At 39.5% G+C, this 27,362-nt stretch overlaps 1 protein-coding gene and 1 long non-coding RNA gene across 4 annotated transcripts in view; one reads left to right on the top strand and one right to left on the bottom strand.

Annotated features, from left to right (window-relative positions):
- Positions 1-27,362, bottom strand: part of MCC (MCC regulator of Wnt signaling pathway) — a 433,554-nt gene that overhangs the window by 313,647 nt on the left and 92,545 nt on the right. For both annotated transcript variants that reach the window (XM_086682183.1, XM_086682115.1), the window contains exon 3: positions 3,452-3,666. In XM_086682183.1, the coding sequence (XP_086538309.1) occupies positions 3,452-3,666 (215 nt within the window). The remainder of the gene's footprint in view (positions 1-3,451; positions 3,667-27,362) is intronic.
- LOC147584215 (uncharacterized) overlaps positions 1-27,362 on the top strand; it is a 99,056-nt gene that overhangs the window by 36,783 nt on the left and 34,911 nt on the right. The window contains exon 5 of one of the 2 annotated variants that reach the window (XR_015242452.1): positions 1,802-1,996. The exons of the other annotated variant lie outside the window; for it this stretch is intronic. This is a non-coding gene — a long non-coding RNA (uncharacterized LOC147584215). Of the gene's footprint in view, positions 1-1,801; positions 1,997-27,362 lie in introns of those variants that run through there. 2 annotated transcript variants of the gene reach the window in all.

Here is a 27,362-nt window from a genome sequence, read left to right as displayed (position 1 = left end):
ACACGGTACTGGGAGTTTCGCCGCTGGCCTGTGGTAGCTTGGTGCTAAGTCAATTTAGCTAACATGGAATGTTTCCCAGAGGTTTTTTTTTTTTTCCTGTGTGATTCTTTATGGCCACAAGAGACATTCTGTGTGAAATCCAGAAGGTAGAAGTGAAGAAGTCATATTTTTTATGCCCTGGACATTATTGTTAATCTGCCACTAACTTACTGGTGTATCAGGCTTGTAGCAGCTCCAGGTCCCCCGGGTCTTCTCTTCCTGCTTCTCTGAGTCCTGGGCCAGGTATGTGTGCAGCTCCATGATAATGGGTGCCAACTGCCCCTGCAGAGTCACCCACAGCATTGGGGTTGGTCATAGTAAGAGATAGAAGTGGGTTCCAGTGTCTCCTTATGGGTTCCAAGTTGTCCTCATGCATGCTGGCTTGTCTTTGCCTCCTCTACACCCAGCTTTTCCTTCTGGTGTGCTGATCTGACAGACTTAGAGTAATTTCAGGCTCAACCCTAGACATAGAGTCAACAGCCTGCACAGATCACTCCACCAGCTCCCACATTCATGTAAAATCTACCCCTTGTAATAAATCCCTTATTCTATGTCAAGTGCAGCCATCTGCTTCTCAGATGAAACTCTAACTGCTATAAGCTTCTATGTACATCACCATCTTGTTGCCTTTGCATTTTGAATAGTGTGTTGAGCCTCAAACTCATAACATCCACTGTCTTCGGTAGAAGGCAAAGACAGGTGGTATTTGGTTGTAGAAGAAAAGGAAGGGATGCTTAGAATGGTAAAAGTTTGTAGAGTAAGCTCCCAGAAGCTTTTCAACACTAAAAATGCCTGTTCCAGTTACTGATTTCCTCTCATCTCCAAATCCATCTTTCCTTGCCTTGCTTTGTGATGCTGAACCTGACCCTGTAAACATTTATTCCATAAGAAGCACTGGAGGGACACTGGAGGAAGAAGGGAATTCTCATCCTGGTTTTGTGGTACTCTTCTCCCCTGCTTGCTCTTGGGGTGGATGGAGGCCAGAAGTGTACGGACATCCAGTGGTGCTCACCCCTAATAAGTTTGATGGCACCATTTGGGGGACTTTCCAGTGGGTTTTGCCACCACTGCAACAGGCAGCTTCCCAATGAATTCCTCTCGCACCTTGAGTGGCACCTTCTTAGTGATGCTCAGTGAGTCTGGCAGATGCCCAAATGGGTAGCTTCCAGCAAGTTTCCTACTTACTAGCCCCCTCCTGTAGCATCTCAGGGAATTTCTCTGCCATCCAGTGGTCCCCAGCCACTCCCTTTCAATGGAGACAGGTGAAGAGAGGGCCCTCTTCTAAATTTGTTTCTTCCTTGAGCACCACGCCTCAGCCTTAGAGGGAGTGGGTACTGTTTACACATGCTACTCATGTGTTCATTAGAATTTTCTTTACTCCTTAGTAAGTAATCTGCTACTAGTTAATAATTTTTATGTCAGACTTCCCCCGTGTGAATTACTGTGTGCTTTTTGGATGCTTGATAAAATGTCTTTTGCTCTTAGTAGCTATTAAAGAAATAAAACTTAATCTTATTAGTTCAGGATTTGTTTTAGAAGGAACATAAATTATGTGTAATGTGAGTGCATAAGAGAAGGGATCACCCAGGTGTGCAGTTTAGAAAAGCTATTTGCTTTCTCTGGCCACCTCTATGAGGTGATCCTCAAAATGGGATCCATGGTTCCCTGTGAACAGACCCCAAGTCCACTATTGCTGTGAAGCAAACCACCCTAAAAATAATGGTTAAAACCATAATCATTTATTATTTCTCACGTTTGTCAGGAAGACTCCAAAGTCACACAACAAATGGTGAAGATACAGGAAAGGGTGAAGAATCAAGGCTCAAAAATGCACCCTACCACAGGGTCCAGGGATATTACCAAAGGTCTGCAAGTTTAAACGGTATTTTGAAATTTGCAATTCAGTGAGAAAATAAATAATGTGATCACCTTGTGATAATGAAGTCACAGAACTTCAGTGCCTGCATTTGCATTATGGTCCTATTCTCACCAAGGAATCGCCTTAAGGGAGCGTGTACCTCTGTTTGTGGAGTTATAGTTTCTTTCTTTCTTCCTTTCTTTCTTTCTTTCTTTCTTTCTTTCTTTCTTTCTTTCTTTCTTTCTTTCTCTCTCTCTCTGTTTCTCTCTCCCCTTCTTTTTTTACTTATTCACTGTAGTCCAATGAACAGTCACCATTTTATTATGTTTGTCATAAGCTTCTTATTGAAAAAAATTTTTAAGTTTATTTATTTTGAGAGAGAGAGAGAGAGAGAGAGAGAGAGAATGGCAGGGAGGGGCAGAGATGGAGAGAGAGAATCCCAAGCAGACTCTTCACCCTCAGCGCAGAGCCCAATGTGGGGCTCGAACTCATGAACCTCGAGAAGATGACCTGTGCGGAAATCAAGAGTCGGATGCTCAACTGAGCCACCCAGGCGCCCCTGTCACAAGCTTTTATACACATAAAACATGTATATGAGAAGTGTACAAACTGTAAGGGTATACTTCATGAATTTTAGTAAAATGAACACTTCTGTATGTTATAGGCTTACAGAAAAGTTGCAAAGATAGTTCTCATATACCTCATACCCTGTTTCTGCCATTATTAACACCTTACATTATTATGGTATAGATGTCACAATTAATGAACAAATATGGACACACTATTATTAACTAAAACCCATAATTTATACAGGTTCCTTAGTGTTTTACCTAATGTCCCATCAGGGTGCCATATTACATTTAATTGCCATATCTTCTCAGGCTCCTCTGAGCTGTGAGAGTTTCTTTTTCTGAGACTTTCCTTGCCTCTGATATCCTTGACAGTTTTGAGGAGTACTGGTCAGGTATTTTATACAATGCCCTTTTAATTGGGATCTAAGAACTGTATTTTAATTATTGCTGGAATATTTAGAATTGTTAGCTCCTTTGAACATGTCACCAAAAGTGTCGGAATCAGAAAAGTATCTCAAACACAAAAAGTTTGAAAATCAGTTGTCTACATCAAAGCAGACTATAAGTATACATAAGTGAAATTGTCAAGATGTCTATTCTACCATTCAAACTTCAATTTCAAAAAGCAATTCAAACTTTCAATGAAATATTTCCCTCTTTGCATTTTAAAGGATTAACATCCAAATTAGGGAGCAGAAAGGATTACATCCTATCAATATGCACTCTGGTCATGGAAAAGCTGTTGTCAATACTCTAGTAATTAAATCCATGCAAGTTACAGACTTCATTGAAAAGCCTTTGACAAGAGTGAAGTCACTGATCACAAGTGTTTGTGGAGCACTTAACATTATTGGCAATGCTGTAAATGGTATATGGTTGTTTAGCTTCATAAGAAAGATAATACCAGAGCTCAAAATTAAAATACCTGTATTGGAATACATACAGGCCTAAAGATGTGTTTTATGAACCAGAAAGTACTCACTGTGTTGGCCAGCTCCAGATAGCTTCCTCCTACAGAGCTGCCAAAATGCCGTGACTGTGTGAGCAGTTTGTGGAGGGCAGCAGCCTGCTGATGCAAAGAGCGTCCGCCACACTCGAGAAGCTTCTGCAGGGCCCACTGACTTTGCAAGTCCGGGCTCTGGAGGTCCCTGGCACCGGAGTCATACTCCCAGCTCTCCCTGGCTGCTGACAGGGCACCTACGTCCAGGAGAGGCAGGGGAAATAAAAAGATATTTCCTTCATTAGTCTCTGGGTGGCCAATAAGCAATGATTTGGAACCCCCTAAGCCTTCCACGTGCCAGCATGTCAGAACACACGCGGTGCCCAGACTGCAGGCTAAGTGCTTTCTCTTTCAAATTGACACCGGGGGAGCCTGGAGATAAAAGTGGTTTTAGGCAAAGCATTCAGAAATAACTATCCAATGACTTTGTGCGCCCCAAACAGAATTACTTAGCAAAAAAGCACCAGAGAGCCAAGAAAAGGGAATCCGGAGCAAAGCCACCTCTGTCTGTGATCAGCCTTCTTTTTTAAAAAAAAATATTTTTTGAGCATTTATTTATTGTTGAGAGACAGAGAGAGATGCAGACTGTGAGCAGGGAAGGGGCAGAGAGAGAGGGAGACACTGAATCTAAAGCAAGCTCCAGGCTCTGGGCTGTCAGCACAGAGCCCGGTGTGGGGCTTGAACTCAGGAACTGTGAGATCATGACCTGAGCTGAAGTCAGACGCTTAACCGACTGAGCCACCCAGGTGCCCCTCTGTGATCAGCCTTCTTACTGCAAACCTTTTCTCCTGGTTGAGGAAGAAGGGAGCAAGTGAGAAGACAAAAAGTTAAGATATGGCACTTTATCATGATTTTCTCTCTCCTGGAAGTAGCTACAGGAAGCTGAACCGTGTTTGCCAGTTAGGTGTGGCCATGCAGCTGAGTCCTGAGCAGAAGGTGAGCAGAAGTGACAAGCATCGCTTCAGGGCCCGGCTCCCAAAACCACCGGCGTGCGACTCTCCATGCCCTTTGCCTTCCGGCCTGGTGCAAATGGCCAGGCACCCTTGGAAGCCATGTGGTACAGATGGTGAGGCCGTAAGATGGACGATGCCCGAGTCCCTGAATTATCTCTGGCAGCAGGGCTGGCTGCCCATCTCAGGCACCCTGCTTCGACTTCATGTGATTAGAAAAGGGAAATTCCTTCGGTATTTGAGTCACGGCATATTTTTTATTTGTTTCTCAGAACAGTTAGTATGACCTTAACTGTTACAACAGATTTAAACCTAATAAAAGATGCTAATAATTACGATACAATGACAAAGTAGACCTGGAAAGGGGTGGGGATGTTCAGGGAAAGCTTTCTGGAGGAGAAAGCCTGATGCTTCAATTGTCCCCTTGGCTAGAAAAATTAGATTTGAGGCATAGTGCTCTTCTTTGTGTTGCTCACTTCTGAACAGAAGACCCTTGGGTGCAGCTGGCTGGTAGAGTCTGGGTCACGTGCCTCTGTCTCAGCTGCAAGGGAGGCTGGGAAATTTGTTTCCTGGCTTCTACTCTGGGGAGGCAGGGTTTGCAAGGTGAGACCTTTCCTAAACATAGGAGTGATTCAAAATGCCTGGGCAGATAGAAAACATGACAAAGGTCTACACACAGACACTGTGCCCGGTACTGGGGATGAAGCAGTGAGTGCAACAAACTGTTGTTCCTGCCCGTAAAGTTTTCATATTGGTGCATCTTCAATATGTGACTTTTAATGGCAAAAACAGGGGGACTCATTAAAATGATTTAATTTGTACTATGAAATGAGAACATATACAGATTACTCTATAATTTATTTGAGTGTAATTACATATATCAAACTACAAATTATGTTCATTGGTTTCTGATATGAACATCCAATCTTCCCTTAATAGGTATTGGTGAGTTTAATCAATGTGATTGGGTAAACTGTCTTTGTGTGGAACCACCCCTATGGTTCATGTTCTGATCTTCTTCAGTCAGTTTGACCCAACACTCTCTCTCTGTCTCTCTCTGTCTCTCTCTCTCTCTCTCTCTCTCTCTTTTTTAAGTAGGCTCCATGCCCAGCATGGACACTGACCCAGATGCCCCAGACCCAACACTTCTTTTGTACAGTGCTGTATGGCTGGAGCAACAGTCTTTGTATCAAAGCAGACAATCAAAGCAATCACTATGTTTGCAATTGTTTAAAGTTTCTTTTAATATTAAACTGTCAGCTGTATTGCAAGGACAGTTTTGTTTTCCTTCAACATAGACTGCAATAGGCCTGCCCTCCCTCCACCTGCTCCTCTGAGTGATTGCTGCCATTTGTCTAGCGCCTCTCATTCTCTGTCCCAGCCCAGCTGCATGTGGCAAGAGGACTGACAGAGGTCAGAGCTGAAAAGTGGGTTGAATCACAGAGGGCCTTCTATCTCCTATATAAACAAGCATGGGCATGGACCCTTGCCTTTATGTTCCACCACAGGACCCAGTACCTTGCACACACACAGCCTGAGACAGCAGGCATTTAATATACATTTAGTGAGTGGATGGCTGAATTATCCATGGTTGTGGTACCATAGGGTTTCATTTATTAACAGGAAAAGCAACATGAAGATTAATTTTTAAAATCAAAATAAATTATACACTTAAACTTTATCTCTATGCAAACAGGGAGCCTCGTTTTCAAATAATAAAATACAGCAGTTGTGGGATAAGGCGGCCCAAGGAAGCTTCATTTGAATTCATGATGCTGTACTAACAGACCTAAACCCAGTTTCTGACAGAGTCATATAATCAGGTTAGCCAAGCTCCATGTTAATCAGCAAGATCAAAAGGCCCTCACACTATTACATAACAATTTTTGCTGAAGTGATGCTGAGGAACTCAGGTCTTCTGCTAAGAAGTCAAGTCAATCACATTAGCATCCACATAAATGGACCCCAGAAAAGGAAGTGCACATTTAAAATACAGTACACAGGGCGTCTGGGTGTCTCAGTCGGTTGAGCTTCTGACTTCGGCTCAGGTCATGATCTCACGGTCTGTGAGTTTGAGCCCCGCGTTGGGCTCTGTGCTGACAGCTCAGAGCCTGGAGCCTGCTTCAGATTCTGTGTCTCCCTCTCTCTCTGCCCCTCCCCCATTCATGCTCTGTCTCTCTCTGTCTCAAAAATAAACATTAAAAAAAATTTTTTTTAATAAAATACAGTACGCTATTCCCATTACTCTCTTTCAATCTGATTTTTCTGGATATAAAACCAACATTCTGGAGACAAAATTAGTCAGTAAATTGGGATGATCTCACTGAAAGCCATCAACAGTGTAGGTCTGATAACTGTCTTCCTCCCCCCCCCCTTTTAAAAATTCATTTATTTTTGAGAGGGGGAGAGGGGGAGAGAGGGGGAGAGAGTGGGAGAGAGGGGGAGAGAGGATCCAAAGCAAGGCTCTGCACTCACAGCAGAGAGCCCGATGTGGGGCTCAAACTCACAAACTGTGAGATCATGACCTGAGCTGAAGTCAGATGCTTAACCAACTGAGCCACCCAGGCACCCTCATCTTCCTTTTGCCCTTTGAAATATCATGATGCCTGATGTTTCCAGGCTCACACTCAGCCTCTTGTTGGCCCCATTTCACTCCTTTGCTAACCTCAAGAAAAGCCTGTTGACCTCAGGGAGATGGCTGTGCTTCTTTTCCTTCACATGGATACCATTACAATTCTACTGTCTCCCTGTGCTCACCATGCTCTCTGGTCTCTTCTAATAAGGACACTGATGTCATCATGAGGGCACCATCATTCATGGCCTCGTCTGACCCTAATTACCTCCCAAAAGAAACATCTCCAAACCCCATTACATTGAGGAGTTAGGGCTTCAACCTATGAATTCCAGGGGAACACAAATAGTCAGTCCACAACAACCAATGATGAGCTGCTGTCCGGGCCACTTAGGAAACCGACGGCATGGCATCCCTTTAAAGACCAAAGGCCAAACCACTGCCTGGGCCTAGAAATCTCTGCACACACAGAATCAAAGAAGGCCATCATTTCTGCCATGATAATTCTTTAAAATTTTTTTTTAATGTTTATTTATTTCTGAGACAGACAGAGAATGAGTGGAGGAGGGGCAGAGAGAGAGGGGGACACAGAATCCGAAGCAGGCTCCAGGCTCTGAGCTGTCAGCACAGAGCCTGATGTGGGGCTCGAACTCACAGACTGCAAGATCATGCCCTGAGCCGAAGCCGGACGCTCAACCGACTGAGCCACCCAGGCGCCCCTGCCATGATAATTCTTTAGGGCAATCTGAAGTAAGGGATGAGGTGTATTCTTCTATTTTAAATGTTTAAAGGTGGCAGGCACATATTCTAAATGTTTCCCTGATCAGAAAAGCACAGAAAACAAGTGGCATTTTAACATGTTTATAAAATACATCATTGCAGAAACCCTGATCTCAGAGAAATGATGAAACAGAAAACCTGCCACACATGAGACCTTTATTCTGCTGGGTACATGGCAGCTATGAGCCAGTGCTCTAATCCCACCTTCAAAGTGTCACCCAGCTTCAGGTCCGAGGCCTGCAAATACTGTGCCTATTCACCAAAGGCATTATGAGACCTTCCTAGTAGGCCAAACCCCCCATGAGGATAAGGCAGGACAAAGCATTTAAAACACCTATAAGTTGGGTGCCTGGGTGGCTCAGTAGGTTAAGCATCTGACTCATGATTTGGGCTCAGGTCATGATCTTGCAGTTCCTGGGTTTGAGCCTGCTTGGGATTCTTTCTCTCTCCCTCTCTCTCTCTCTCTCTCTCTCTGCCCCTCCCCTGCTTGCTCTCTCTCTCTCTCAAAATAAATAAATAAACTTCTTTTAAAAAATTAAGAAAAAAACACCTAGAAGTCACCTTAAAGATAGTAACAATTTGGGGTGCCTGGGTGGCTCAGTCGGTTGAGCCTCCGACTTCAGCTCAGCTCAGGTCATGATCTCATGGTTTGTGAGTTTGAGCCCCGCATCGGGCTCTGTGCTGACAGCTCAGAGCCTGGAGCCTGCTTCACATTCTGTGTCTCCCTCTCTCTCTGACCCACCCCCGTTCATGCTCTGTCTGTCTGTCCCAAAAATAAATAAACATTTAAAAAAAATTTTTTAAAAAGCAACAATAATCATGATACCTAACATCTACTCAAAGCCACTAGGAGCTGGGCACTGTTCTAAGTATCTTCCATATATTATCTCATTCAGTTCTACCCACAGCCTATGAAAGACAAAATCATTTTTCCCAGTTTTAGAAGAGGACGTTTTCTCTCTTTCAGCTTCATTTTGTAGACATTGCCCGTTTGCATAGGATAGCGGTTAAGAGCTGGGGTTTTGTAGTCAAGTTGCTTGGGGTCAAATAAGACTCACCATGACCAGCTAGCTACGTGACCTCAAGCAAATTATTTAAACTAAGCCCAGGTTTCTTCATCTTTAAAATGGGGATCATAACATGTTCTTCACAGAGGTGTTGTGAGAATTAAACAAGATAAAAATATGTAGAAAATTTAGACAATCCCTGGCACACAGTAAACTGATCAATGAATGTTAGCAATCATCTGGTCACATCTCACAATTTTAGTTATTTGGAATCCATTTTGAATAACTCCATAGGGACAAACATAAGGGAGAAATATATACTCTCTCCCAGCTTTTAAAGGTTACCTGTTGAAAAACAAACCTTTGGCACCTAACTAGTGGCTAAAATTTCATCAATGATTTTATACTTAATATTAGGGCTATTGTAAAGAAAAGAGCCAATTAAGTCAGAGCCAAAGTTATATTTCTCTGAGTAAAGAATACTCCATTAGTAACTCAAAGTCTTTGGTTATTGGGTTTGAAAGACTTTGCTTCCCTATTCTACTTGGCCTACTCTTATCTCCAGAGGACAACCCACCTTCCTAAAACTGGTGGCAACAGCTCAAAAGCAGAACAAGTATGAGTTATTCATCAGATCTGTGCTCTGGCTGCTCTCACCACTCCTCTGTTTTCTACCTGCATTTCCTTCTTTTCTATTCTTCATTTGAATGTTGGGGCCTCACATCACATTATGGGCAGATGATAATGCAGAGTGGTTAGGGGGTCCCGAGACCTGTATTAATAGCGTCCTATGATACTGTCTGTATCTAGTGATCGTTAATTTTTCATTTCTGTGGATTATTTAGACAACATTACCTAATTTATTCCCTTAATGGCAAGAGAGAAAATACTCCTTTCAAAACACCAGGGGCAGCTACCTTTCTGAATTTAGACGTACCACACCGATAGAAAGAAGCATGGGAGAATTTGAACAAATCAGCTTCCAGGTGTCAGCCTTCCCTGTCATAGCACATTTACTATTCCCAGATAATAGTGACATCAACAGAAGCAGCAGTAAATCGTTTAGTCCAGAAGGGAAGCACTGTTTGAGTCTTTAGTCATTTATTAATGTCAGTGCTTGGTACAAAATTCAGGAGCGCAACTCCCATGAGGACCTCTAGCTTCCTCTAGCACAGATTACATTGCAAATGCAGGCCAATTGCCTTAAGAATCTGGTCTGTGATCACAAGGAAAACTGGGTGGTAAAGGATTGATAAATAGAGCCTACCTATCTTTCTGGGAAAAACAAAAACCAAGAGCAATTCAAAGCACATGTCCTACCTACTAAGGGAAGATAAATAATATTAGCTCCCAATGATAAAATTCAATTCTTTGGCCTTTGGCTATCTTCAGGAAGTGAGCCTTTTAGTGTCCTATTTTGAATATATGTCACATGTGTCCTATCTAGGGACAATGTACTGAATTTCAATGAAACTTTGGGAATAGAGTGGAAGATGTAGTTTGAAATGCAATTCCCTTTCCCTGCCTTAAGACTGTTGATAGGTGGCAAGAAGCAAAGAAATGAAAAAATGCATTTTTCTTACTGAAGTGTGCTTACCAACATCATCATCACTGGCTATTTCTTTTTTTTTTAATTTTTTAAATGTTTATTTATTTTTGAGAGAGAGAGAGACAGAGACAGAGAGACAGAGCACGAGCGGGGAAAGAGCAGAGAGAAAGGGAGACACAGAATCCAAAACAGGGTCCAGGCTCTGAGCTGTCAGCACAGAGCCTGATGCAGGGCTCAAACTCACAAACCGTGGGATCATGACCTGAGCTGAAGCCAGACGCTCAACCGACTGAGCCACTGAGGCACCCCTACTGGCTATTTCTTAATGCTGCACTCTTTACAAGGAAGTTCAATGATCCTTGGTGTATTTAAGCACAGGCTTGAGAACGTCTAATGGAAGGTAGTTCAGAGACAACCAAAAGGAAGCAAGAATAAATAAACTTTAGAATTCTTCTCCAGCTCTAGATTATTCCCAGATTCTATTGTCCTGGTTAAATTTAATATAAAGGAGAAAATGTCTGCCCTTAGGCAGTTAATAATTTAGTTATAAAAGCACAGCTGAGGCAAGCATCTTTAACTCTAAAAAGACAATTAAAAATAATATTTGGCAGCTTATTATCTTGGCTTGTCTAAACTAGATATATGAAGGAGATAACCAAGAGGGTTGATTTAGGGCTAAAGAATTCAAAGGATTGTTTAGGCAAAGTGTTAAAATGAGCATTAGAGCAAAGAAGTATTAATTGAATTTCACTTGAACCTGAGGCTGGCTTGGGGTTAAAGGGGCTAATGTTCATGATCCACAAAGTTTAAGATTTTATTATTAGATTTTTTTTAATGTTTATTTATTTTTGAGAGAGAGAGAGAAAGAGCACAAGAGGGGGAGAAGCAGAGAGAATGGGGCCAGAGGATCAGAAGCAGGCTCTGTGATGACAGCTGCGTGCCCAATGCAGGGCTCAAACTCATGAATGGGGAGATCATGACCTGAGACGAAGTCAGACTCTCAACCAACGGAGCCACCCAGGTGTCTCTAAGATTTTTTTTTAAGACTTGTCTCTCTTGGTTAGAAGGCAGAGACTGTATTGTGGATCAACTTCTCTTCCTCTTACAAGGCATATTAATGGGCCATGTATGCAGTAAGCCCTTGTTAGTCACTAATTTTTAAGTACCAGACTGAATGAGGAGAATGCTAATCTGGGCCTATGCTCTGTAATGAGAAGCATCACACAGATCCTTTGATTGGCATGGCCATAGGGTTTGTCATATTTCTTGGCTGAAGATTAGCCTAATCAAAATGGAAAATGCCAGGCAGGAAAAATACACAAGCAGGAATTTAAAAAATGATTCTGATTCCAGCTTCTTAGCAAAAAATAGAATTATATTATGCTTTATTCCTAAAAAGTTGCTACTTTTCACTTAAGTTTTTTAATGTGTTGGATCATATTAATTTTCTAATGTTAAACCAAACTTGCATTCAAGAGACAAACCCAACATAGTCAAAATATGTGATATTTATTATTGATTTTGGTTTGCTAGTATTTTGTCTACTATTTTTGCATCTCTGTTCAAAAGTAAAATTGGCCTTATAACTTTTCCTTCATATACTGTCCTTGTCACATTTTGATATTAAGTTTATGTGTGAGTCTAATTATTTGTTTTTGAATGTTAAGTAGGCCTCACAGTGAAGTTATCTGGGCCTTGTGGACATTTTGAAAATTACTGTTTTGATTTTATTCTTAGTTATAGAACTATTCAGATTTTATACTCCTTAATAAATTAGTTTTAGAAAGTTATATTTTCCTGGAAGTTTCCTTCTTCCTTAAAAAAATTTTTTTTAAGTTTATTTATTTATTTTGAGAGAGAGAGACAGTGAGTGCAAGCGGGGGGAGGGGCAGAGAGCAAGGGAGAGAGAGAACTCCAATCAGGCTCTGTGCCATCAGCACAGAGCCCCACATGGGCCTTGATCCCACAAACACTGAGATCATGACCTGGGCCAAATCAAGAGTCAGATGCTTAACAGACTGAGCCACCCAGGCACTGCTCCTTATTTCTTTTAAAATTTTAAAATATATTGGCAGAGCTGTTCATAGTGTTTTCTTTTTGTTCATTTCTGCAGTATCTTTGTACTCTTGATATCAGTTATAACAAACCCTCACTTGGCCATCTAACCTGCCAACAGCTAGGCTTGGCTGGATGACACAGTCTTGACTTAGTTGCTATGTGTGCGTATCAGAGGCCCCTGGATGTCCTATACCTGCTACATACATGCCTCGCCTACATAGCATATTACCTTCGGCCAGCCCAGTGTGTAGCCAACCAACAAACCCAGATATTGCCAATCAACAGTGCCCAGGGGCTTCGCATTTCTGATAAGGACCTAGACAGTTTGTGGTCTTCTTTTCCCCCAAACTGCAACCTAGAGAACTTTCCTGGACTCCATGCTTGATTGAGTTGCCGGTTTCCCCACTCAGCAATCAATCCTAGGTCTCTAATGGGCTCTATTTGTTGTCCTTAACAATTATTTGTGCCTTCTCTTTTTTTACTTTAGCATTCTTGCCAAGAAGTTATCAATTTCATAAATCTTTTTAAAAACTCATCTTTTGTTTTTATTGTGCCTCTATATTGTGTGCTTGTTTCATATTTCATTAATATTTCTTATTTTTATTATATCCCTTTTTCTATTTTGTGTTTATTTTGCTGTTCTTTTTTTAAATTCTTGGAATGGATGCTCAACTCAGCCCTTTTTTATTTTCTTAAAAAGCCATCACATTTCCTCTAAGTGCTGCATTTCAATTAATATTTTCATAATCCTTCAATTCAAATTATTTTTAAATGGTCATAATTTTGTCTTAGCTCCATGGGCTATTTCAGAGTATGTTGCTTAATTTCCCATCATATGGGGTTTGGGCAGTGTTATTGATTTATAGGTTCATTCCAATATATGTAGAACGCAGGGCAATGAACCTATAGATCAATAACACTGCCAAGGAGATGTTTGTAATGTTTATTTATTCTGAGAGGTAGGGAGAGAGGTAGAGAGAGGGGGAGAGACAGAATCCCAAGCAGGCTCTGCACTCTGAGCACAGAACTCAACATGGGGCTCAATCTCATAAACCATGAGATCATGACTTGAGCCAAAATCAAGAGTTGGATGCTTAACTGATTGAGCCGCCCAGGCATCCCTGTCAGGCAGATTTTTACAATCCATTCTTACCATCTGTTTTTTAACTATAGAATTTAATCTATTTATTTTCAATTGAATTACTAATACAAGGATTAATTTCTTTCAGCTCATTTTCTTCTTCCTATACATCTAATTTGTTCTATATTTATTTCTCTTTTCTTGCCCTTTGAAAAATATTCTCATTTCACTTTTTAAATCTATAGGTTTGACTGTTAAACATTTTCTTTCTAGGGGTGCCCGGCTGGCTCAGTCAGAAGAACATGAGACTCTTGATCTCGTGGTCATGACTTTGAGCCCCATTTTGGGTGTAGAGATTAGTTAAATAAGTAACTAACTAACTAAATAAATAAACTTTTGAAAATAAATAAAAATTTAAAAAAAAATTTTCTTTCTGGGAATGCAAGCTGGTGCAGCCACTCTGAAAAACAGTATGAAGTTTCCTCAAAAAACTAAAAATAGAACTACCCTATGACCCAGCCATTGCACTACTAGGCATTTATCCATGGGGTATAGGTGTGCTGTTTCGAAGGTACACATGCATCCCCATGTTTATAGCAGCACTATCAACAATAGCCAAAGTATGGAAAGAGCCCCAATGTCCATCGGTGGATGAATGGATAAAGAAGATGTGGTATATATATACAATGGAGTATTACTCGGCCATCAAAAAGAATGAAATCTTGCCATTTGCAACTACGTGGATGGAACTGGAGGGTATCATGCTAAGTGAAATTAGTCAGAGAAAGACAAAAATCATATGACTTCACTCATATGAGGACTTTAAGAGACAAAACAGATGAACATAAGGGAAGGGAAACAAAAATAATATAAAAACAGGGAGGGGGACAAAACAGAAGAGACTCATAAATATGGAGAACAAACTGAGGGTTGCTGGAGGGGTTGTGGAAGGGGGGATGGGCTAAATGGGTAAGGGGCACTAAGGAATCTACTCCTGAAATCATTGTTGCACTATATGCTAACTAATTTGGATGTAAATTTAAAAAATTAAAAACAAAAACAAACAAAAACAAAAAATATTTTCTATTTTAGTGATTATGCTAGAAATTACAACATGCATCCTTAATTTATTAAAATCTAAAGCTTATGAATTTATTTACCTATCTCTGGACCATATTAGGACCTTAGAAAATTTGAAATCTATCCATCCCACTCCCAACTTATAGGCTACTATTGTTTTATATTTATTTTCCCTAAAATCTCCAGAACACAGTATTATTGTTTTACTCTGCTTATTTATGTTTATCCACGTGTTCACCACTTTCTTTATTCTTCTTTTTCTCTTGCAACTCAGAACTTCTGCCTGGAACCACTACCATTTTGCTTGAAATATATCTTTACAACTTATCTTAATGAAGAGAGGGATAGGGGCAGAGAGAGAGGGAGATACAGAATCTGAATCAGGCTCTAGGCTCTGAGCTGTCAACACAGAGCCCGACGCAGGGCTCGAACTCACAAACCGCAAGATCATGACCTGAGCCAAAGTCAGATGCTTAACTGACTGAGCCACCCAGGCGCCCCATTTTAATGTTTCTTTTTATCCTATTCTTTGTGTGTGTTTCTGTATGTGTGTGTGTGTGTGTGTGTGTGTGTGTGTGTGTGTGTGTACGTATTTTCTCCTGTATTTCATAATATATTAAAGAGGGATTTTTTTCTATTTTTTAAATTTGGGGCAGGCAGAGGGAGAGGGAGAGGGAGAATCTCAAACAGGCTCCAATCCCAGCATGGAGCCCAATGTGGGGCTCAAACCCACAACCCTGAGATCAGGACCTAAGCTAAAATCAAGAGTCAGACATTCAACCGACTGAGCTACCTAGGCACCCATGAAGTGGGATTATTTTGAGTGTTCTACTTGCAGAGTCTCCATTCCATTTAAATTAAGTTTTTCCTCTTGTTTTGGTCTCTATTTCTCATTTTAGAGGAATTTCTCAGACATCTGGTGCTCCTTGGTTGTTTGCCCCATTAGGCCATATGATGTATTCCAGATTTCAGATCAACATTCCCAAAATGACTATAGTTTATTGGGTCCAGTTCAGGAAACACTGATCTCTGCCATCTTAGATGAATGGGAACTTTATCAGACCAGGCATAGGCAGGAGTAACACAGACAAAATGGTTTTCATAAGCCTCACCCCACCTTCCTTCCTCAGATTTTTCTCCACAACTCAAATTTTCCTTCATCTACTGTTGTCCTTCAAGACCTTTCCTGTGGCTCCTCCCTCAATAGAATCACTTCAAGTAAAAATCTGGTTATCTTATTAATATACAGTATGAATGACTGATAAGACTAAATATGTTGTCTGGTATTTGGTTTTTAGAAAATGGGGACAAAGCATTTCTTGGGGATATACCAAAGGAATAGACTCTCAGGATATAAATTAGCCAACATCAAAGCAAATCAGCAGAAAGGTGTATGAAAATAGTCAACTCCCTTAATAAAAACAAACCTCTTATTCTACAAGACTGGCAATGGATGGAGAATCTCCACAACGGATGATGAAGAAGAACCTCATAACCTTAACTGTTGTCCTCTATGATTCACCTTCCCCTTTAGGATTTCCATCTAATTATGCCTGCATCCATTCCCAGGCCATAAAGAGGTAGAACTAGTTCCCTTTGGTATGGTGGCCCAAGAATGGACAACTCTTAATTCCTTAATACCCCAAACAAAGCAAAGTGGCAGCATTCATAGAACATTTTGCAAATGTCTAAAGAGAATTAACATAGGAGTGGCAAGAAACTACTACAGCATATCTGAGGTGACTTACCATTCGTGGGGTACTAGCCCTACCCCATCGTAATTCCCCGTACAGCCCTATCTATCGGGTATTATCACAGTTCCCAATATTTACAAGCATAAGACCAGATAATCTAATTCCTCTCATCCCAAAAGCAAGGTAATGAAGACTGAGAAAGAAGCTATCTCCTGCACAAGTAGCAGACTGGTGGGCTATGAACTATATCTAGCTCACAGATATATTTTGTCAGTTCTGCTCTACTTAAGAATCCTCTTTTAAAACTTTAGCCATCAACATTGAGAATCTGGAGAAATCATATTTAATAAAGGCAAAAATATGTTTTGGCATTGAACACACACACACACACACACACACACACACACACAGGCATGAAACACACACACAAGATCTGGAAACATGTGGCCCCTTGTCCCACAGGGCAACATTCGGCTACAGTTGAGCATTAGCTACCCTTGGCAAACGGGCACATGCCTTCCAGTTTGCTGGAGCCTCCATCTAGTCAACTTTGCTTGCTTACATTGTCTACCTGCCTTCGGTAAACATTTGCAACCCTCATGAACTGCAGGTCTGCGTCTGATGACCTACTCTTTCTCAGGTGACAGACTGGGAGGAACTACTAGCAATCACCTTCCCCTTCAGAGGACACCCCACCCTTCTCAGGGCTGTGGCTTCATAGACCTAAGTATACACCATATTATAGTCCCGATAGTCATATAAGAGGCATACACTTAAAATGGGGTGCTTTTGTTATGAAGAGGGCTTTTGCCCAAAAGCCAGTACCATTTCACTAAACACTAACACACCCTTAGTGAGGTTAAATCTCACTAAGTACTGTGTTGACATATACACAGCAAGGTGAAAATGTTGATGTTTACATCCCTGAGATTCTGGGTCTAGTTACTGTTACCCAAATGAGATATATGTGAAAAATCCTTTGAAAGATAATACAAACTAAGTAAAAAGAAAAAGGCATTGTGTAAAGTGCTAGAAAAATCTAAACATTATGAGTGTTTTGGTCTTGGCATGAAAGCAACTGAAATAGGTGGCAATGGTAATTAAATTAACTCTTTAGGAGTCCAGGGTGGCATTTTCACACCTAAATCTCGATGAAGAAATTCTTAACAAGAAAATGAAAACCATCTTGGAAATTGGAATTCTAAGTTTTTGTTAATACAGCAGGAGAAAAATAGAAAAGAATACAGTGGTGTGAACTGTTAGAAAAACAATTAAGTCAGGAGTCAGGAGAGGTATAGTATAGCCCCAGCCATGTCACCAGCTAACTCTATGACATGAGAATTATCATTATTTAACACTTCCTCTCCATTTCCTCATCTATACTATGTAGAGTAAAACTAGATGATATGTAACAAACCCTCTGGGCTGTACTATAATTCAAGGGCAAACTTTTATCAAAATACTCTAAATCTTAAGTCAGATAAATCAAAGAAAACACTACAAATACCAAGAGACAAATCTGACATGATAATTAGTTTGCATTAAAATTTATCTAGAACTGACTTATACACATCCATAAAATGAAAGCTAAATAAAAACACAACATATCAGATTAAATTCTGCTTCAACTAGAAGTGAGAATGTTTTTCTTGTAGATAGCAAACATAAATGGATCCACTGGAAACCATACAAAATGCTTCCAAAACAACCATAAAAATTTAACTGATTTAAACAGTCACTTACTAATGTCCTTTTATTAATATTCTCCAATGAACTTGCAGTAGCCTTGAGAGAGATAAAACAGGAAGCAAAATAAGCCTTCCTGAGCCTTTTGTGATTTTAATGTTGAATGACAGATTCTCTAGAATGAACAATGGACAATGAAAGAGTCTGGCCAAACTAAACACTTTCTGTGAGCAGACTGAGCCTTTATCTCAGCCAAGAAATCATTTTTACTCCATGAAAAATATCTAAAATCTTGCCAAGTTGTACCACTGCCACTGAAATTGGAATGGCTTCAACATCCCATAAATACAGTGACACTTAATGAATTGCTTCAGTTAAATCATGCTGGAGGGAAAATAGATGAACAATCTTATTGTGTTATATGTCGTTCAAAAGATACAATCAACACAGGTAATCAGGGGCGCCCTTCATGCCAGGATTACCCTTGAGATAGGCACATCTGGATTCCCATGAACTTTTTATTTTTTGCTGACTAAAATGAAGTAATTTATACCATTGGGAAGTGAGTTAAAATAATATATTCAAAAAGAGCAGCACCAAATAGCCAGAAAAAACAGCAAAAAATTAAATCAGAAAGTAAGAAGGACCAGTGTGTAATACTTGAAACATCATTTTCCAAGAATTTCGACCACCACAGAACAGCATAGTGACTTATAGGAGGTAATGACCTGCAAAAGAAATATAAACTATTTAATATCTCAAGAAATAAGGGTGCCTGGGTGACTTGGTTGAACATCCGACTCTGGCTCAGGTCATGATGTCATGGTTTTTGAGTTCCAGCCCCATATTGGGCTCTCTGCTGTCAGCACAGAGCCTGCTTCAGATCCTCTGTTCCCCTCTCTCTGCCCCTTCCTGCTCTTGTTCTTTCTCTCAAATATAAACATTTAAAAAAAAAATCTCAAAAAATACCTGAGAATCCGGTGATCTTATATATGCTTGCTTAAAAGTTTAAAAAGGAATACACCAGGGGTGCCTGGGTGGCTCAGTTGGTTGAGCATCTGACTTTGGCTCAGGTCACGGTCTCATGGTTCGTGAGTTTGAGCCCCGAGTTGGTCTCTGTGCTGATGGCTTGGAGCCTGGAGCCTGCTTCAGATTGTGTCTCTCTCCCTCTCTCTGCCCCTCTGCCACTCGCTTCCCTTTCTCTCTCTCAAAAATAAATAAACATTAAAAAAAAAAAAGAATGCACCCTGTTCTTTCCTTCTTGCATTGTCCTTTATTGTTTCCTTTTGCCTGCAGTGACTGCAAAATGGACAGATGATAGTCAATGTACTACAAATAGATTTGACATCTTTAAGTGCAGAATTCAGAGTTCAGACTATGAAAAGCCAAATAAACACAAAGAATCAAAGTCCAAATATATCCAATACAGAAACATTTTCAGCCTGATAAATAACATACATCTGATTCTTGATTATTTTCACTTTCTCAGATGGTGTCAAAGTCACTTGTTATCTTTGATTTCATTAGCTGTTTAGCACTTACATTCTAATATATGGGTTCAGTTATCTGAGATCCCACAACACCTAAAACAACCAGTGAGGTCATAACTTGGTAGGGGTTTGAGGTGAAGTGATTTACAATATCCTCTCCTATTCCCTTGTTCAGAAGTTCTCTTGGCCTCTTCATGGCAAATTACATGATTTCTCAGGCTAAACGCAAACAGATTTTCTTTCTATTTCAATATTTTCTATTTTCCCTGAGTTAGGAAAAAGGAAAATATTTAGTTTTAGTGGATGCTGCTGATCTGTAGGTTACTAGATCTGAGATATATTAAGGAGATTATCATATTATATCCTTAATTATGCTTATAATTTGAAAGCAATATATGCCACATATAAGCTGCTGTAATAACCAAGATTTTTCTGCATTAATACACTTTCATTGTAGGATTATGTCCCTGTGTAGGCTGAGTTGAGCCTTCTTCTTCTCCTCCTCCTCACCTTCTCCCCTTCCTCCACCCCTCCCCCTCCTCCTCCTCCTTCTCCTCCTCCTCCTTCTAAATAGCAAAGCCATTGCAATAGTCAGTCATTCTAGAAAATGTCTTTGCTGGTAATCTTAACAGTGTTTGGGCAACCTTATATCCTTTTTACCCCCTGACCCTGATGGGCTCTGTAAGTTACTGTCTGATAACAAAGTGATCATCAGCTTAAATGTCAAGAGCCCTAAACAGCCCAAGAAGACAAACTAGAAGAGAAAAAAAGCTCTAAGGTTTGTACGTGAAAGAATTCTTTAATACAGTGCTTCTCTCAGTCTTCACCCAAGTACTCCAAAGGCAGTGGGCAAAGAAGTGTGTAATTACCCCAAGCCAGAGATTTCTTTCAAGTCTCATGTTTTACATTGAAAATTCAGGGGCGCCTGGGTGGCTCAGTCAGTTGAAATTCTGACTTCAGCTCAGATCATGGTCTCATGGTTCATGGGTTCAAGCCCTGCATTGGGCTCACTGTTGTCAGCATGGAGCCTGCTCCAGATCCCCTGCCCCCACTTCCCCTTCCATGCTTGCATTCTCTCTCTCAAAAATAAACAAAACATTTAAAAAAGAAAGAAAGTAAATGCATATATATTTTGAATTCTACTACTCATATATCAGCATTTCCTTTAATACAATTTTTTTAAACTTATCAAGTTATACAACTTTTCCTCCAAATAATCAATTACACTGATGCTTGAGATTATGCACCATGTTTGTTTGGGGGCATTTAATAACCTTCCCAGCACCCCCAACCACTTCCATGTGCTTCCCAAATGTTCACAGAACTCAGTGTGAGGTACAAGGACATTTAACTCAATTACAGGTTAAATACTCTCTAATGAACTCTTCTCTACCTCATCACCACCTAGGTATGTTTTCTTATTTCTACATCCTTTTACTTCTTTCCAATTCTCCAAGATCAGCTTGGGCTTTATTTATTTATTTTTTTTACAAGAGTCTTGTCTTGTTTCTCTGCCCAACAATGATTTTCCTTTCTCATCTCCTTTGCATACCTTGTTCACCTCACATGTGTTTTATTTGATCATATAGAACTCTGAACTAGTTCTATTTATATATTTTGTGTTTTTTTCCAGCTTTATTGACATGTTACTGACATATATATAACACATGTAAGTTTAAGGAGTGTAAAGTGATCATTTGACACACCATATATATTGCAAAACGATTACTGCAGGAAGGTTAGGTAACACGTCCATCCCCTCACATGATTATTATTTGTGTTTATGTGTGGTGATAACATTGAAGATCTACTCTTAAAAACTTTCAAGTATATAATACAATGTAATTAATTATAGTCACCATGCCGTACATTGGATCCCTAGAACTTACTCATCTTATAACTAAACTTATACCCTTTGACTGACATGTCCCCATTTCTCCTGCCTCCAAACCCCTGGCAACCACCATTCTACTCTATTTCTTTGAAATCAACGTTTTTGCATTCCACATATAAATGAGAATATACAGTACCTGTATTTCTCTGACATATTTGCTTAGCATAATGCCCTCATGGTTCCATCCATGTTGTCACAAATGGCAGGATTCCTTCTTTTTCATGGCTGACTAGTACTCTAGTATAGATATATATGCCATATCTTCTTTATCCATTCATCCATCAGTGGACACTCAGGTTGTCTCCATGTCTTAGGTATTGTGAATGATATTGCAATGAACATGGGAGTGCAGATACCTCTTCAATATAATAATTTCATTTCCTTCAGACATACACCCAGATGTGGGATTCCTGTATCATTTGGTAATTCCATTTTTAATTTTTTAAGGAACCTCTACTATTATCCACAGTGGCTGCACCAATTAATATCTACACCAACAGTGTACAAGGGTTTCCTTTCTCCACATCCTTGCCAGTACTTGTTATCTCTTGTCTTTTTGATGGTAGACATTCTAACAGGTGTGAGGTGATATCTCATTGCTGCTTTGATTTGCATTTCCCTGATAATTAGTAATGTTGAGTATCTTTTCATGTACCTGCTGGCCATTTGTAAGTCTTCTTTGGAAAAAAAGTCTATTCAAGTCCTCCACCCATTTTCAATTTGCATTTTTTTCCCTGTTATTGGGTTACAGGAGTGCCTCATATATTTTGGATATTAGTCTTTAATCAGATGGATGGTTTACAAATATTTTCTCCCATTCTATAGGTTTCCTTTCACTTTGCTAATTGTTTATTTTGCTGTGCAGAAGACTTTTAGTTTGATGTAGTCCCACTTAACTTATTTTTGCTTTTGTTGCTTGTGCTTTTAGGGTCATATCCAGAAAATTGCTGCCAAGGCCAATGTCAGGGAGCTTTTTCCTATATTTTCTTCTATTAGTTTTTCAGTTTCAGGTCTTATATTTAAGTCTTTAATCCATTTCAAGTTAATTTTTGTGAATGGTGTAAGACAGGGGTCCAATTTCATTCTTTTGCATGTGAATATCCAGTTTTCTCAATACTCTTTATTCAGGAGACAATCCTTTCCCTATTCAGGATTCTTAGCTCCCTTGTCAAGTATCAGCTGATACTATATGCATGGGCTTTTTTTCTGGGCTCTTGATTCTATTCCTGTGGTCTAGAGTTTGTTTTTATGCCAATACCATATGGTTTTGATTACTATAGTTTTACAATATAGCTTGAAATCAGCAAGTGTGATGCCTCCAGCTTTGTTCTTCATTCTCAGGATTGCTTTGGCTATTTGGGTCTTTTGTGGTTCCATACAAATTTTAGGATTGTTTGCTCTATTTCTGTGAAAAAAATGCATTGAATTAAAAAAATTTTTAATGTTTATTTATTTTTGACAGAGAGAGAGAGAGAGACAGAGCATGAGCAGGGGAGGGGCAGAGACAGAGGGAGACACAGAATCCGAAGCAGGCTCCAGGCTCTGAGCTGTCAGCACAGAGCCCGATGCGGGGCTTGAACTCACAGACCGCGAGATCATGACCTGAGCTGAAGTCGGACGCTCAACGGACTGAGCCACCCAGGCACCCCAAATTCATTGAATTTTGATAGGGATTGCATTGAATCTACAGATGGCTTTGGGCCTTTTGTTTTCATTCATATTCATAATAATTTCACAAACTTAAGGGTAATTCTTTATGTGTATCACTTATCTACTGACACATAACAAGCCATTACAAAACTTAGTGACTTGAAACAGCAATAACTCATTGTTTCTTGTGATTCTGTCAATAATTGGTCAATAATTTGGGCGGGGCTTACATGGGCAGTTCTCCATCTTATCTCATCTAGACTCACTAACATAACTTGTAGTCATCTGGTAGCTCGACTGGGGATGGAAGAACTAAGACATGCATACATATGTGTCTGGGCCATGATGCTACCTATTGCCTAGGCCTCTCTGTGTGGTCCCTCACCGTTGTTAGTCTAGCCCAGACTTCTTTTCATGGTTGCAAGAATGTTCCAAGAAGTGGGGGTGCCTAGTGGCTCAGTTGGTAGAGCATGTGACTCTTGCTCTCCGGGTCGTGAGTTCAAGCCCCACATTGGTTATAAAGCTTACTAAAAAAATAATAATAATAAAAAAAAAAAAAAAAAAAAGAATGTTCCAAGGAGTGAAGCAGGAAGCTGCAAAGCATTTCGAAGTCTAGGCTCTGAGAAGTATGAACAGACAAATCAGGAGGGTTTAGGAACTGCTCAAAAATAGGAAAGGCAATGATTAGTAAAAAGAGACATAAGTCAACTAAATTAATCAGAGAACTGACCAAATCTACCCAAACTAAGTCTAAAGACCAATCAAACTACAGACAGTTGCTTGACAGTATTATTATTATGCAAGAAAAGAATGTGAAATGACTGTTCCCATAATTTGGCTATTGTAGATAATACTGCTATAAACATAAGGATACATGTATCCCTTTGAATTAGCACTTTTGTATTCTTTGTGTAAATACCTAGTAGCCCAATTGCTGGATCAGAGGGTAATTCTATTTTTAATTTTTTGAGGAACCTCCATACTGTTTTCCAGAGTGCCTGCACCAGTTTGCATTCCCCATCAACAGTACACCAACACCTGTTATTTTTTTGTTTTTATTTTAGCCATTCTGACAGTTGTGAGGTGATTCTCATTGTAGTTTTGACTTACATTTCCCTGATGATGAGTGATGTTGAGCATCTTTTCATGTGTCTGTTGGCCATCTGTATGTCTTCTTTGGAAAAATGTCTATTCATGTCTTCTGCTTTTTTTTAAATTGGATTATTCATCTTTTGGGTGTTGAGTTGTATAATTTCTGTATATATTTTGGATATTAACCCTTTATCAGATATGTCATTTGCAAATATCTTCTCCCATTCTATAAGTCGTCTTTTAGTTTTGTTGATTGTTTCCTTCACTGTGCAGAAGCTTTTTATTTTGATGTGGTCCCAACAGTTTATTTTTTATTTTGTTTCCCTTGTCTCAGGAGACATATCTAGAAAGAAGTTGATATGGCCAATGTCAAAGAAGTTACTGCCTGTGTTCTCTTCTAGGATTTTTATGGTTTCAGGTCTCACATTTAGCTCCTTAATCCATTTTCAATTTATTTTTGTGTACGGTGTAAGAAATTGGTTCAGTTTCATTCTTTTTCATGTCGCTGTCCAGCTTTCCACAACATCGTTTCATCGTTTGTTGAAGAGACATTCTTTTTCCCATTGGATATTCTTTCCAAGTGTCCATCAATTGATGAGTGGATAAAGAAGATGTGAGATCATATATATATATGGAATGGAATATTACTCAGCCATAATGGAATATTACTCAGCCATAAAAAAGAATAAAATCTTGCCATTTGAAAGGACATGGATGGAGCTAGAGAGAATAATGCTAAGTGAAGTAAGTCAGTCAGAGAAAGACAAATACCATATGATTTCACTCATATGTGGAATTTAAGAAACAAAATAAATAAGCAAAGAGGAAAAAAGAAAGAAACCAAGAAACAGACTCTTAACTATAAAGAACAAACTAAGGGCTACTGGAAGGGAAGTGGGTGGGAGGATGGGTTAAATAGGCCATGGGGATTAAGAAGTGTACTTGTGATGAGCACCAGGTGATGTATGGAGGGTTGAATCACTGTATTGTACACCTGAAGCTAATATGGCACTGTATGTTAACTAACTGGAATTTAAATAAAAACTTAAAAAAAAAAAGAAAGAAGGCAATTCCTTCTCAAAACTGCAAAATTTTGGCAAATCAATATAGGACCTTGTAATGCAACAAAACTATGTTGTACTTGTTGGCATCATAAAAAAAAAATGTGAAATGGTATCTATTACTTAAAGACTTTAAAAGCCTATTCTAACTCCTGATTTAGGAGTAGAATAAATTAAATAAACATATTGTTCACTCTGTGACATAGAGCTTAGAGTTTGCAAAAAAAAACTACCACTACCACCAGTAAAAAAACAAACTTCCAGAACCTTCAAGTGGGACCAAAATCTACTGTGATTTCAGTCTAGTTTTATGCTAGTTGGGCAGTACTTTTAACACTGAATCACTCTCATGAGTGATTTTATTTAAAAGGCTCTGTGTTAATTATTAATTGCTCACACAGAACCCATAGGGGATTTAAAACATTTTTTTATTTTCTTAATTCACCAGCCAGAAACCTACATACTAGGGATAACCCAGCTGAATTGGAAAATGCCTTCTTGTCTCACTTAATTTAACCTGTTTCAAGAGTTTAGAAGAGTTTTTATATACACAGAAAAACCCCCAACAATATTTAAGAGTAACATTCATTCTGGAAAAAATTGGGATGTGTCAGGACTAGACAGGTTTTATGTATATTAACTAATTGTGGTTTTGATTTTTTGAAAGCAAGATACTAAACCAACATTCAGGGAGCTGCTTATTTATTTCTTTAAATCTGATAAGCAATCAGTATCTCCTTACATGTGGGGTTTGGAGACCTTTCTGCCTAAACTATATGTTCTTTGATCTATTTTTTTTTTACTTTGAGTTCCTGTTAAGTAAAAGCCTTGCTATTTTGGTCTCTCTGAGACACTACAGTACTTTGTATGTTCCTGCTGGACCACAGGGGCATTACCAGAGCAGTAATGAAGTCTGAAACATCAGGTGGGAATATAACTTAAGGCAAGACCAATAAAGTATCTTTGAAGATATAGGTTATTGCAAAATGTGCCCAGTGTTCTAATCTTAGCATAAATTAAACTTAGTTGTATTAATTAACAGGTTTTAATGTCTGCTGTCTTAAACAATGTTTTAAAACTATAGGGATTTGATTCAAATAAGTTCTTGGGGTCTCTGAGATCTGACCAAAGGAAGAAAAACAAGTGCCCCCAAAGATCTAAAAAGCATAGGCTTGTAACAACCTCATTAGGCAAACTTGAAGGATTTTATCAATTCTCCTCAGGCAATTCAGTGGTGTTTTTCAGTGGTCCTCACCCTGAAGCACTATCTCTTTCACAAAATTCACACATTTGACAAAAATATGTGGAAATCATGAGTAAAGTTTACAGGTTGGTTGAAGTAAAAAACTATTTATTTAAAAGGGCATGTTTAAATAAAGGCTTCAATGGAATGGTGAACATGTATAAATATCTAAAGTTAGGATTTTTTTTAACTCCAGTCTTTCCTAATCACAAAGGAAATTGAAAAAAAAATTAAATCATGGTTTTGTTTTTTTTGTTGTTGTTGTTTGTTTTTTGGTTTTTTTTTTTCAACGTTTATTTATTTTTGGGACAGAGAGAGAGCATGAACGGGGAAGGGGCAGAGAGAGAGGGAGACACAGAATCGGAAACAGGCTCCAGGCTCTGAGCCATCAGCCCAGAGCCCGACGCGGGGCTCGAACTCACGGACCGCGAGATCGTGACCTGGCTGAAGTCGGACGCTTAACCAACTGCGCCACCCAGGCGCCCCTAAATCATGGTTTTTAAAATGTGATTTAATTTTTAAAATTTACATTTCAAAATGAAAAAAATTAAATCACAAAAATTTAAATGAAAATTACAAGTGATTATAATAAACCTAAACCACTTGTTTTCCACTGGGAAATTAGGGAGCACACATTAAACCTCATAACTATTTTGATGTAATGTATGCCATCACTTCATTGCTAAAGGGATGGGTTTACCTAGCAGGAATTGTCCTCTCAGATCCCTTCTCAAGACCCTGGGGACCATGTGCCAACAATTTCTGGGAGTGGCCTCTGGATGGCAGTATTCTTTTAGTTGGCATCTTGATCATTAAGACTAAGTTCCAGGGGACTCCGAGAATCATCTTTTTCAATAATCAACGTTTTAGTGTTCTCAACTCCTTATTAGCTCTGTGGCTTAGAGCAAGGCAAGTAACTTCTTCAAGTCTCAGTGTCTTCCACTGTCTATGGAGGATTCTATTCTAAACTTGGAAGGTAGTCACAAGGATTAGAGATGATAATGAT

This window comes from Puma concolor, chromosome A1 (genome assembly GCF_028749965.1).
Source record: "Puma concolor isolate L17-30 chromosome A1, mPumCon1.1.hap2, whole genome shotgun sequence".
Lineage (NCBI taxonomy): Eukaryota > Metazoa > Chordata > Mammalia > Carnivora > Felidae > Puma > Puma concolor.
Note: the sequence above shows the minus strand (reverse complement) of the source record. Positions and strands in the feature narration are given on the sequence as shown.